The sequence below is a fragment of the Drosophila virilis genome, chromosome 5 (assembly GCF_030788295.1).
Source record: "Drosophila virilis strain 15010-1051.87 chromosome 5, Dvir_AGI_RSII-ME, whole genome shotgun sequence".
Lineage (NCBI taxonomy): Eukaryota > Metazoa > Arthropoda > Insecta > Diptera > Drosophilidae > Drosophila > Drosophila virilis.
The window spans coordinates 23,035,507-23,048,759 of NC_091547.1; the positions used below are offsets into that span (position 1 = coordinate 23,035,507).

The following is a 13,253-nucleotide window of genomic DNA, read 5'->3' on the forward strand; positions in this document are numbered from 1 at the left end:
ACTCAAAATTAATCTGTTACGAAGCAAGAGTGAATCGGTTTTATAGTAGGTTCAGTATTAATCGATAAGTTCGCGCCGATAATTTTTTTTAAATACAAGTAATTGATAAAAAAATAAGTAATGGGTATAGCTATACATATATGAAGGTAGATATAAAATAATAACTATTCATAATGTAAGGCCACATAATTGGCAGTAAGAAATATTAAACAAAATGTTCAACATATCACTCCTAATTATTATCAAACATTTTACTTAAGAAACTGTTATAATTTGTTCACATTTATATTGTCAACTAATTTATATTTCAGTAGTTGCGGTTGCAAATTCGAGAAGCCTCTCAATATTTGTAAATAATTTTTGCGCAACGTTGTTTTTGAGATTATTTATTTTTAGAAAGCTTTGTTGACATGGTTGCTTCATAGGCTCACGACCGTGAAGTTAATTTATTAAAACTGAATTATAAACAAAAACAACAACAAAAAACAAGGTTTGCAGTTCTGCATTTTGATTAACATTTAACTAATTGTTGTGTCAACTTGGGGTTTTTTGCTTGAATGCGCAAAAATTAACGTTTGCGGAGACCGCAACCAGTTCGAGTGCATCCCCCCAAAAGAAAACAAAAACTAAGGCCGTTGACAAATTTGACTTCTTATGTCTATGTAAAAAGACAGGTTTTGTATAGACAACAAGGTTTTCAACTGAAGCGGGAAGAAAGATCTTGAACAGTAGGGTAAAATCTAAAAAAAAACCAACAGACTTTTTGAATTTAAATACTTATTATCATAGTACGGAGGTAAGTCCCTTACATTTATTCAAATCGTAAACGTGTAAAATAGGGCACATAATAAAAACAATATCTTTTACAACAATAAATACACAGCATTAACTTTAATAGGACTCGCTATTAATGTACCCTCTATATAGGTACATTAACATATATACAAACGTACATATGTCATAATTATATGGCATTAGTACTACAACATCACAGCCAATTGCCAAGGCACAAACTACAACTTTGTATTGACAACATCCTCGCTCGGCTCGGTAGTCTGAACCTCATTCCATTTTTGTATCTTTCCCGATCCGAAGATCCAGAAAAATATGGCAGGCAAAATGTAGGCCGCTGCGCCAATCAGAAATACCCAGAACCACTCATCGATCGTGTTCTATAAAAGAAAAAGAAATAACAACGCAGTTCATTAGACAACAATTGAGTGGGAGTAGCTGCTTTGGACGCACCTTTTCATGGGTAAATGCGGCCACAATCAATGGCGAGAAGATGCCTGGTGTAGTGCCCAGGCAATTGATGATGCCGTACATGGTTCCAGCAAAGTTTGGTGCCAAATCCTGTGAGTTGGCCAAATTTGTGGAAGTCGCTGCACCATTGAAGCCCAGCGATATGGTCATTATAGCCACACAGACGTAAGGATCGCGTCCGCAGAAGGCCAAAACTATGAGCATAACGCCTGGCAAGATGTGTGCTGTAAACAAATAAAAACAAATAATTTAGTTATTAAAGCAAAGAAAATTACTACTTTTGAGCGAATACTTACAGGGTATGCAGAAAAACTTGCGGGTGAACGTAATAGTCCACCAGCCCTTGTGTCGAATCCAATCCGCAACGGAACCAAAGCAAAAGGCAGCCAACAGACGTGCAATGTGTGGCAAACTGGATAGGAAACCCGCCGAGGACAGATTGAACCCGAGCACTTCGCTCAAGAACTTGGGCGTGGCCGTAATCAGGAAGAACAGACCCCACATGCTGCCGTAATGCAGCAGAGTCAGAGCCCAGAATGGCATGGAGAATATCAGCTGCTTGTATGGTGGCCATTTCTGTAAGAGGGATAATGTATTTTATTAATTTTTGTGTTCCCATAAAAAGACTTGAAACTTACCGCCTTTTTGGCTAGTGTGCCGCCCAGACTGTTTTCAATGTATTCCCGCTCCTTGATGCTAATGGTGCTATGCTGCGCCGGTGTATCGCTGACCAGATAGAACCACAGGCCCACTACAATAACCACAAAGATGGCAACTGCATAGAAGGCCCAGACCCAGCCCAGACTCTCAATGATGAGGCCGCACAGTGGCCAAGTGATGACGGTACCGAATGTGCCACCCATCAACGAGGCGACAAACTTGCCCTTCTCGTCCGGCGGCGACCATTTTGACACCAAATTGTGACAGCAGGGATAGACGACACCAGAAACGAGTCCAATTAGAAAACGTACTGCAAATACGGCATATTTATCCCAGGCAGCGGCCACCGGTGTCAATGCAGTCAGTAGAGCGCCCAAAAGACAACTATAGCCGGCCACATTGCGTCCACCGAGCATCTCGGCGAGCGTGCCGCCTGGCAGTGAGGTTATCATATAACCATAGAAATAGCCGCCCAACAGCAAGGCCTGATCCTGTTGCGACCAATCGTATCGATTGCCATACTGTGATACAACAAGAATTATTAGTTTGGTTAAAAGTATATATACGCATGGCACAGGATCTTTCCCGTACTCACATCTGGCTGTTCCACAAGTGTGCCATTCTCATCTCGGTCCTGTACCATTGCAATTATATTGATGGACAGATTGACGCGCATCATATAATTGATGAGGCACATCATGAACAACATTATGGCCACATTCACGCGCTTTGGCACATAAACTGCAAGCGACAAAAACAATATTGTATATTAATTGAGAGTAATTGTTTATTTGCTAACTCCTTTTTTTTTCCATCATCTATCTATTTATAAACTTCTATTCCGGCTAGCGTTTGCCATGCGCATTAGAGCAATTAGCGTTAAATCTTAGATATGTCAACTTGAGCTCCGTTTGCAATTTGGGGCCCGTCAGGTGTCTAATTAACGGCGCATGCGTAAGCCGCAATATTTAATTTTTTCATTTTTCGGGTATTTCAGATTTTTGACTGACGAACAGCATCACGTGAAATTTATTTATTAGCCAATTTTGGCATCATTATTCGTTTCGTTTTATTTTCTTTATTTTTTTTGTGTTTGTTGCTGAAATTAAATGTAAACAGTGCGTTTGCGGGTGTGTGTGTCCGCGCGCGTGTGTGTGTGTGTGTGTGTGAGTGTGTACTTACAGCAGGGCATAACAGCCATTTTGGCAGGTTGTTGTTGTTGTTGTTGCTGTGCCGCACGTCAATGTCAACTGAAAGACGATAACAGGAAACAGTTAAAGACTTTATTATGCATTACGCCTGGGGAAGTTGCACTCAAGTTGTTTTAAGTTTGAATAAGTGCATAAATCAAAATTAAGCAAGAATGCGGAGGTAATTTTTGTCTTCTTCTTCTTTTTTTTTTTTTTTGGCAACGCTTTTTGTGTCATCTTATCGCGCATTCAGGTTTTAAAACTGGGAAATCTTCAATTGCTCAACGAAACAGTTTTAATAAACTTAATTTCTTGGTATTGGCTTGTTAATTTATAATGAAAATAATGGCATGTATTTATAGCCAAATATTTCTTACTCAACGAGCAGCAATGGAAAATTTCCCCATACTATTATTATTAGTTATTTTATATTAAAATAGTTTTACACAATTTAGAACGATTTTGAATTCAAAATAATTACATTTATAGGGTATTCACACTGGCTTTGCCTAGGTCGCAAAGTGCCGCTTGATAAGTTTAACGAGTTCAGGAACGTGAATGCCCAACTTGCATTGCAATAGGCTAATTTATATTAATAACTCTAGCTTTAACTATTTAAATGAGTGCTTCACGATTGAATGATCGCTGAAGCGCTTCTGTTGCAAAACCCAGATATCATAACTGTTATAAGAAATTGTAATCAGTTTGATTGCGAACATAAGGAATAATATTTCCCTGTATTTATGAGATAAAGGGAAATTCCTTGGCATTCTGCAGTATTGTCTAGTACTTTGGGTTTTAGTGCTCCATTTGGCAAACACGTGTCATTTAAATGCAATAATCATATTTATTTCCGACAATAAATAGAGATATGTGACTGTTATTATCTGACAAACAGTTTAAGCACGTCTCAGTTACCAATTTGTCCACGCACGTGAGCAGCATTTAAGCCAAATTGAGTTATGAACATGACAAATGGCAATACGAAAAACTAGTCATGCACTTTTTTATTTAAAGTGTTTTTGATTTAATTCTTGATTTTTAAAATAGCCGCCTATCATTGCCTGCCATTGTGGTCAGCCTTTTGATAAGGTAATTGTTCCCCAACACGCCACGCAAATTTACAAATTGTTTAGATCAGCCAGCATTGTGCATTTGTGCAACAACAGCTTTAACTAAAAGTTTAAAACAAAATCTGTTTTGGGGGAATTGAATTTGTAACTGCAACACTTGACGAGTGTGTTATGTGTGTATATAATATTGCCCTTGGCACGTCGAATTCGTATATTGGATTCGATTTGGACAGCTGTTTGAAAGCCATTCACAATATTGCACATGCAGTTTTGCCAATGGCATGTAGCCTCGTCTAAATTGCGTCTACATATTAACGCGACAGGGTTAAGTAAGGCAGTTAGCCAGATACTTCTAGTACTTACACACACACACACACACACATACTTGGTAGCAAAGCGAGCATGTGTTGGTAAACGGGAATATTTTTAAACAGCAACTGTTAAACATTTCACACATTTCGGCTGTTGTGTGACTAAGGGAAAATGTACAAAAATGTTTACTAGCCTAACTTTTGCTTATCTGCTTTTTTTGTTATATTTGGCCCACTACACTAGAATTTTAGGAATCGAAGACAAAATTCTGCTGAACTAAACGTAATGTTCCTAATGTTCAGTCACATCAAAAACACATTATTGCTCAAGTGGCTTGGATTTTAAATAAATAAATAAATATTTGAAATCTCAGCTAACCAAAAGAAAATTTACAAGTAACTGAATTGGTAATCGTCTGTAGATTGCAGCTGGCCATTAAATCATTTAAATTGTATTATAAAAGCCTTGTGGAAATAGCATATCATATTGGCTATTGCCACAGCTCAAGTTCCAAGAACAATACACATGCCTCTAAGGCCTCTAAGTAGGCCCATAAACAACTCTTTGTGTTTGCTGTGATAAGCAATCGTCTTGGTTTTGCCAAAGTTCTCAATGAACGGAAGAAATCCAAAACCAATACAATAAAACTACAAAAAAAAACACAGTTTTGTAGCCAAATAAACCAACAACAACAAAAATCGAAAGTTAGAGCAACCAGGCGCATAAAATATATAGCTCTATAATACTATAATACTGGGTTATCGTGTTATTGCAGTACGCAAACAAAAAACTAAATAGCTCATTAAAATGATTGCGTGTAGCCACTAGGCTCTATGTCATTTTCTAGGTGTACGAACTCGACCGGTAGTTAAATATATGCATTTGAGGCGTATCTAAGTATATTTTATATATATAACTTCTCCAGAGACGTGACGTGCATTAGCATATGGCGTAATTTTATGCAAAAAATTATAAATGAAATAAAATCCCGAACTAAGAGGTCTAACACCAAAAATAGATATCGCATTCAAGATACGCCATTTAAGATATCCCATGGGCCAGCAAAGTCGGATGACTGGTTCACAATAAATTGGATTAAAGAATGCAAATAAACAAAGGCAGTAAATAAACGTTGAGTCTGAAATGAATTGTACAACAACTGAAGAGCTTTAACAAAGTGCATATAAATTATATGCTTAAGCACGATTGCCTAATTAGCCCACTTAAGCCCTGGCTCCGTCTTGATAATCGTGCCGATACCCTAAAAGCTTATTTCAGAGGAGGATACAATTTTGAACAGTGCGATAAAACATAATTTTGCAACACGCTCACCAAACGAAGATTGTATTATTATCTTTAAATATATAAGTTTATTTTTTGCACTTCGAGAAAGTTGTTGCAAAGGAACTTATTCGCGGAAAGTATATGTAAGGTTTACCTTTTCAATATAAGACCTTCGTATGATTAAAAATACCCAAACTAATTTCCTTTCTCTTCACGCCAATTGTAAAATAACTTGTAGTAATTCGCAGCGTGAACAAGTCAATTAACTTGTGATTAAGAGTCTGTTGCACGGTGCTCTGACTCAGATTTACAAATATCTTATCTGCAATCCATGAGCTACTTTAGCAACTTGGCGAATTTCTGAAAGCTGCGGTTAGAACCCGCCGTTACAGTCATATGTGCGATATCTGAGTATAAATCACAGATTCAAACAATTTAAGGAAATCACCAGGTACCAAAGCAAAGTACTAAATAGTCTGTGACTGCATTGTATTTTTGGCTTGAGCCGAGTGCTGCTAATTAATTTGCCGTGTGCGCCTCTAATCAGGAGCGTGGCGCTTTATCAGCGCCAGGCTCTAAAAAATCAACTCAACAATTTATGACGTTATATGGCGAGGGCAGGGAAAAAATCGTAATTGTAAAATATACGATAAGACCTGGTCGCTTGATAAAGCAAGTGCCACTCATTATAGTTAGGTTAATCGTTAATTAGTTGTAAAATGGCCACAACAACAAAAACAATTGCATTTTTTAGGACTTGTTGTTGGACTCTGTCCGCAATCCTTGCCATTTATGAGGCTATACATATTTGATTTATTGTTCGATAAATAAGCTTGTGGGGGGGCTGCGATATCACGATATCGGAGTATGATCTAGGCCATAATGCCCATTCATTAGTGCACAATTAAACCGTTAGCTGACGACATAACAAATTACACATAAGCATAACGTAGTATATACCCTATAAAACATATTATATACCCATGGCACGCGTGCTTGAAGCATTTACATAAGACATGAGCACACAATTGACATGGTTTGGTAGTTTGTATCTCTCTCGAAGTATATGTTGTTATTGTTGTTGATTTGGCTTTTGAAAAACGTTTAAACAGTTCGGCTTTTTGTCGGTTTGCATGGCTATCGGACTGTTTTGTTTGTTTTGTATTCCTTTTTTTATTTATTTTGTTGTTGTTGTTTTTTTTTTGTATTTTTGTTTTTGAATTCTGCAAACTAATTCAATGGCAATGAACCGTGTCTCACATAAAATTGAAATATGTAATGCGCTTTACCAGTTTTTATTTTTTAGTTTTATTTGGATGTTACGTATTGTTTCTTGGTTCTCAGTAACCGAAACGAAATTAACCTGGGCATTGCACTAATTCCCATGGAATCACATTTTTGCACGTTATAATTAACTTTCGAATATAAGTCGAGAAAAAAAATAACAACAACTTATTTGCACAAGCCACAATTACATGGTATACAAAAAAAAAAAAAATCCGAACTAAGTAGTCAAAATAATTATTCATATAATTAGCAGCTTGATTTATGAAAAATCAATGCGAAAAATAGCAAGTTACATGGTAATTCAATAGATTAACACAAATCGCAAACGCCATATCAAAAGACCTCAAAAAAAAATTGTTGGAAAAAACATCTAGAAATATCGTCAAACTTTGAATATTGTTTATTGCATAACATTCAAGTCGAAACTTTTGTTAAAAAGTCCGATTGTAAAACCCATAGCAGATCAATTACGAGTCATATAGATTTTATACGAATATTAACAAAACAGCTTCCGAAAGTGAGCATTCAAATAAACTAGCTTTCAGAATTCAAATTGAATTAAATGAATTATTTAATATAATATCAGGCATTTTTTGAGACTCATTAAAAAAAAAGCGTGCCCAGAGACTAAACCAGTTGCCATATCAAATGCGAATTCATAACTGAAATGCATATTTTAACCCAAATAAAAATCAAATAAAAATGATAGCGCCACACGCGGTTTGTAAACAGGAGAAATAACTACATATATCAAATTGGCGCGTGTTGGCCTCAGCTGATTTTGATGGCGGATGCTAAGCTCCAAAAAATCGGATATCTTTGATAACTTGCACTTGTACCTGTGCACTTCACCGTTTGATTAGGCACTTCGTTCCGATACACCGCATAATTATATACACTTTATAACGTTTCGCATGGCACACTTTGCCATATAAATTATTCGCATGCAAGAAATTTTTCCATGACAGTTCGAGGAGACTGCGATAAAATTTGTTGATTTATTTTTTAGGTATTTTTATTATTTTTTTAAACGAAGTCCTTGCTCTATGCTTGTCAATTAATAAGTTTACCATTACGAAATGGTTAATACTATTATAATGCAATAATATACATATAATATGCACACGCACTTGTACACTCACATTTGGGTACGCGGTGAGCGCCCGATGTGCCACTGGCTATGTGGGGGGAGTGGAAGTTGGCGGGATTGGGCACTGTTGCTACAGCTGAGAACGCCGCGGAACGAATGAAGCTAAATCGCCAGCTGCCAATGGCATATATACTTTAGTTAAGTTATGTACCGTCAGACGCGCGGCGACGACGTTTTTAAGCAAAACCTCGGCCGGCGACAGCGAAGCGCAAAAACAAACGGTTAAAAATTGTTTAAATTGTTGTTGACTGTTGGCGGTTTTGAGATTGACGCTTCGCTCGCAGCTTTACTCTCCCTCTCTCTCGCTCTCGCTCTCGCTCTCCTGCTCGCCCTAGCGCTTGTTTTGATAGCGCGCCACAAAAGAAATCGCATGCGATTATTACACTAGGAGAAATTCTTGAATCCAAACAAAAATGTACAAATTCGTGCCAATCACGGGCTAAAAAAAAAAATATTTCAAAAATAATTCCATTCTTGCCAATCCTTGGCAATGATCAACCAGCACGAGCACACGTGCTTTAAGCTTATATATTCAAAACGCGTTAAAACGGGAATACTTAAGAATACTTAAAAAAAAGCAGAGAGTAGCAGCTTGACTAGCATACACCCAGTATCAAGTTGAATATTTTGAGCTGTGTATAATGTCAAAAATATTCAAATATTCAAGCATGGCTCATACTATTTATATTAGCCAGAGCTATATAAGATAATCTCTTAATTGATTTAGCTGCAGTTTTTTATATGGTCCTTATCTCTATTTTAACTCGTTTCGTTCAGCAACAAATTAATAACCTTTTTAAACATTTTTTATATGCACAGTATAACAAGTAAGAGGTTCTAGTCGGGAGCTCCCGACTAGGGGATACCCTGAACCCTTTTCTTCCAACATCAAATGCATATATATATTCTGTTTTAGAAGCTATATGTCAAATTTAGTGACTAGCTCTTATTATTTACCAAAATTGTCCAAAAAACAGTATATCGATTTCGATTTTTATCGATCTGCGCGGGCACTAGGAGCACCTACATCTAAAATTTCAAGTCTCTAGCTCTTATAGGTTCTGATACATACGGACAGACGGACATGGCTAGATCGACGCGGCTATTGGTGCTGATCAAGAATATATATACTTAATGGGGTCGGAGATGCTTCCTTCTGCCTGTTACATACATTTGGATTTTGCACAAATACAATATACCCTTATACCCATTCTTAATGGGCTCAGGGTATAAAACGAAAATGAATAGCACGTCGTTTGGGACGAACAGTCCAGCAGCTTCGTTTATAAGTTAAAATATATATATTTTTTTAATTAACGTTCTTGACAAAATGGCAGGCAAGTGTTAATTGCTACATTAACATGATTACATTATATATATGTTTGTTGCTTTCTTTTATATTTAAAGTATCTTGAAATTTTGATTACTCATCCGCTGATCTTCTCTTTAAATATAAGTCAATAAATTTACATAAAAAGGGACTACATTTACATTTATTTTTATGGATTTACCAAATGGCTTTTGATTCGATTACTCGTCGTTACACTGAGCGAAACATTGAGAGTATTCAATATTCGATTTCTTGATATTGCAGATTTACAAAAAGACATCGTCATGCCGAGCCATGCCAGAGCCCACTAGCCTAAACTTCAAGTACTCACACATGTCGGCTTCCTTACTAACACTTTGCTTGCCCATACTTTGCCATTTAACATGTAATCATGCTGTGAATAAAATGCCAAGATGCACAATAAATGCTCGTGACTACCAGTAAGTGGCAGCTTCTCTGAGAGCGCGAATTTGTTGTTAGATAATTAGTTTTATTGATGCATTTAGCTGGCTGTTGATAAGCTGTGATGATAAGTGATAACAGTTGTTAATTTGCTAAGCATTCGAGCTATCGTTGTTATCAGAAATGTTGCGGATAACAAACATATGTTTTTTTCTTTTATTATTTTGTCAACCTACTCAGCTCGCATAATTGATTAAAATAAATTATATATTTTAGTTTGGTGCACAACATTTTCTTGTTTTATTTGTTATATGATAAAATTGAATTTTAAGAACGTAGTCGCACATATTAACAGAGATTTAACAGTTTACATTTGAATGAAATAATTTTGCACTACTTAGCTAAGGCGTTTAACTTAATTGCGTGGTATATAATGAAAAAAGGTGCATTTATGAATTTATTTGTAATTCTTCAACAATATGCCTTTCAAGACATGTTCACAAAAAGCATGCGCTGTGCACACACTCTACCCACGAGTTTGCTGTACTCGATAATCACATCGCGATCGCCAACAACGCCAGTAAGCTGTCAAAAAAAGAAAGTAGTCAATAAATTTCCAGTATTTGCAATAAGCCACATATATGTATTTACTTGTACGAAACTATTGTAACTGACGCAGGTTTTGGCGTCAAGGAGCAGCATTACATCATTTAAATGCTGATTCAAAAACTCATTCACATCCTTTGCTGTGGCATCCGGGTTCAGGCGCTGATACTTTTCCACATCCAGTTTGGACCGTACGGCTGTGACATAATATTACGATAACAATAATTAGGTATAAAAAGTTATAAAGTATTTATAAGCTACCATCGGTTAGAGGCACCCAAACATAAGTCTCAGGGCACAATAAATAAGACGCAGACAATTTTCCCTTATAGCGCATTTTGGGACAAGAGTGTATGTAAAATCCCATATAGTAATACTTCAAAGCGGGTACACGCTCGGCAATTGTCTGCACCAAATCAATTTCCCTAAAAAAAAGCAAGCAAATATGTTAATAACAAATACCTATACAATGCACTCAAATCGAACCTTAAGGAACCATATGTGCCCAGCGATAAAAAGCTATAGTCAGGATCGTAAAAGAAGTACACTGAACTAACTGAACCAGGTAGTATATCAATGACGCCTACAGCAATCAATTTTCCATCCAGCCAGTATTGATGATGAAATGATCCATATCCCATGTCCGGAGCATCTTCGGTTGTTTGGTGCTGAAAGCAATGCAAGCAATAAGATTAGAATTCCCTTATAAAATCATTAAAAAAATTGTGTATTTTAATTATTAAACATTTGTTTGTTCAATTAGCAACCTTCATGGGCGACTGTTGTAGATGATCCTTGTATGCCATCAGATTTTTGGGCGGATCATGGTGTATGACAATCTGATATTTCTTATACAGCTCAAAACTTTGCGGTAATGTACGCCTGAATTCATCGCTATTGACGTTCACCAAACGCAGCTATAATAAGATTTATAGAAAAAGAAAGAAAATGATTTATAATTACCTTTAGGGGTGATTTAACCAAAAACCGCTGCATACTAGCTAATGTTAGGCGTGCGGGGTTATCATTGTGTATGACTAATTGATATTTGCGATACAATGCGTGTACTGCATCGGCACAAGTGCGCTGTGTATCTGAGGCAGCGACCAAAACGATCTGCAACAAATAGCACAAATACGATGTGTGTACATAAAGGGACTCAAGGGCACACGCCAAAGGTAACACAAAACAATCTACATACTATATACATGATAAAAGGTTAAACACTAGCTACGTGCTGCAAACGGTTTCAAAGTTTTTTTTTTGGCATAAAGACACGTGCTTCAATTCAATACGAACAGCATGACAATGTAGTATGCAGCTCAAGATAAGCTAAGCTCTAGATTTAGTAAAAACATCTTCTAGCAAAATTTAGAAGTCTTCAAAGTGCGTTCGCCGAAAACTGTTAACATTTTTAACGGATTTAACTATTTCGAATAACTAATTCAGGTATTTTGTGCTCTTATTAGATTCAGCAACTTTTTGTGCTGGCAACTGACCACACTAGTGTACATTTATTAACAATCACTTATCTCGAGCTGTATACGAGCTTTGAATTTAAAAAATGGTCTTGGTGCGCATTTAGCAATTATTTGTATAGACCTAACAACACACCTTTAAATGATGCTTATCAGTTTCACAGGGTGCTGCCAGAAAATCTTTCAAGCTCTTCTCCTGTTTCAACGTTTTGGTATGTGATGGCTGCTCAAGCGGGGCGCCCAGTTTGGCTTGCCTGCGCTCCAGGCGCATCTGCTTAGCCTTCTTGCGTGGCGGATTTAAGTTGGAGATTAGTGCTATGAAATTGAACACATTAATAGTTAATGCAAGGCCCAATAAAAAAATATCAATGGACTCACTTTTACATTTGTTGGATACCGACAGCGACGCTGCAGGATCTCCTTTGCCTGCCGTTACGTCCAACCCTGGAGCAGGGCACGCGCTTTTCATTTCTGCGGCTAAACTCTCAACTTGTTCAACATTAATTACAGAGGGCTTCTTATCAGGCAGCTGTGGCTGAGGGTCGCTTGCATTGACCCCAACGCCGACGTCAGCGTCATCGGCGGTTTTTGATTCACCCGCTGTCTGTTGCTGCTGCTCGCTTGGCTCACGTTTGCCATCGCGTAAAAATTTATTCATACGCCGCAAAATGCGTTTATTGGACTTGGTTAGTTTAAACTCCAGAGCATCGCACTTAATCGTATAGCATGGACAGCATGTAATGTCGTTTTGCGGCTTATAGCAATAATTACCGCAGCGCCGCCAGCCTCTATCGATCAGCTCTTGGTAATCGTCGCAGGTCAAGCGATATGCATGCATACCTGTATGACGCACACGCACACATACATGCAAGTAAATATGCAAGTGGTGAATACATTGTACTTTAGGTCTGCTAAGGTATGTTCTAAATGGTGTTCTTACCGTGCGATTTGCTACAGTCCGTGCCCGTGCAGTATCCACATTTGCTCGTCTGATCCCCATAGTACTGCACAATGCTGACACTCATAATTGCGTACAATATTCTCCTTAGACACACACACTCCTTATGCACATTATTTTTGTTAGCGTACTATAACTTTAACATTTACTTCAATGTGTGAACAGGCTGCAGCACTGCAATTCACCGATCCGATGATTCTGTTGTGAAATATTCCTTCTAATAAAAATGTTATGTAGCATGCTATCGATATATCGATGTT

The 13,253-nt window shown here is 37.3% G+C and overlaps 2 protein-coding genes and 1 long non-coding RNA gene across 5 annotated transcripts; 1 reads left to right on the top strand and 2 right to left on the bottom strand.

Moving 5' to 3' along the window:
* Positions 1 to 768: 768 nt before the first annotated feature.
* On the bottom strand, positions 769 to 8,287 carry LOC6625073 (sialin). The gene is made up of 7 exons (XM_002049050.4): positions 8,212 to 8,287; positions 3,106 to 3,173; positions 2,519 to 2,664; positions 1,902 to 2,444; positions 1,560 to 1,839; positions 1,246 to 1,487; positions 769 to 1,172 (listed from the first exon to the last, which is right to left on the bottom strand). The coding sequence occupies exons 2-7, from the start codon at positions 3,122 to 3,124 to the stop codon at positions 1,014 to 1,016; spliced, it is 1,389 nt and encodes a 462-aa protein (XP_002049086.1). The 5' UTR covers positions 3,125 to 3,173; positions 8,212 to 8,287; the 3' UTR covers positions 769 to 1,013.
* Positions 3,170 to 9,974, top strand: LOC116651264 (uncharacterized). The gene is made up of 2 exons (XR_004304268.1): positions 3,170 to 3,294; positions 9,814 to 9,974. It is a non-coding gene; the product is annotated as an uncharacterized lncRNA (long non-coding RNA).
* A 277-nt stretch (positions 9,975 to 10,251) lies between these two features.
* On the bottom strand, positions 10,252 to 13,197 carry Ate1 (arginyltransferase 1). Of its 3 annotated transcripts, none has more exons than XM_015174188.3 (8): positions 12,976 to 13,197; positions 12,414 to 12,875; positions 12,172 to 12,350; positions 11,521 to 11,673; positions 11,044 to 11,225; positions 10,819 to 10,982; positions 10,603 to 10,754; positions 10,252 to 10,536 (listed from the first exon to the last, which is right to left on the bottom strand). In XM_015174188.3, exons 1-8 carry the CDS (start codon positions 13,058 to 13,060, stop codon positions 10,438 to 10,440), a joined length of 1,476 nt encoding a protein of 491 aa, XP_015029674.1. In that variant the 5' UTR covers positions 13,061 to 13,197; the 3' UTR covers positions 10,252 to 10,437. The 3 variants fall into 3 exon arrangements, with proteins under 3 accessions (XP_015029674.1, XP_015029673.1, XP_002049085.2); XM_002049049.4 differs by lacking the exon at positions 11,521 to 11,673 and adding an exon at positions 11,325 to 11,474 and having other exon boundaries at positions 10,261 to 10,536; positions 12,976 to 13,195; XM_015174187.3 differs by lacking the exon at positions 11,521 to 11,673 and having other exon boundaries at positions 10,256 to 10,536; positions 12,976 to 13,196.
* Between the last annotated feature and the right edge of the window lie 56 nt (positions 13,198 to 13,253).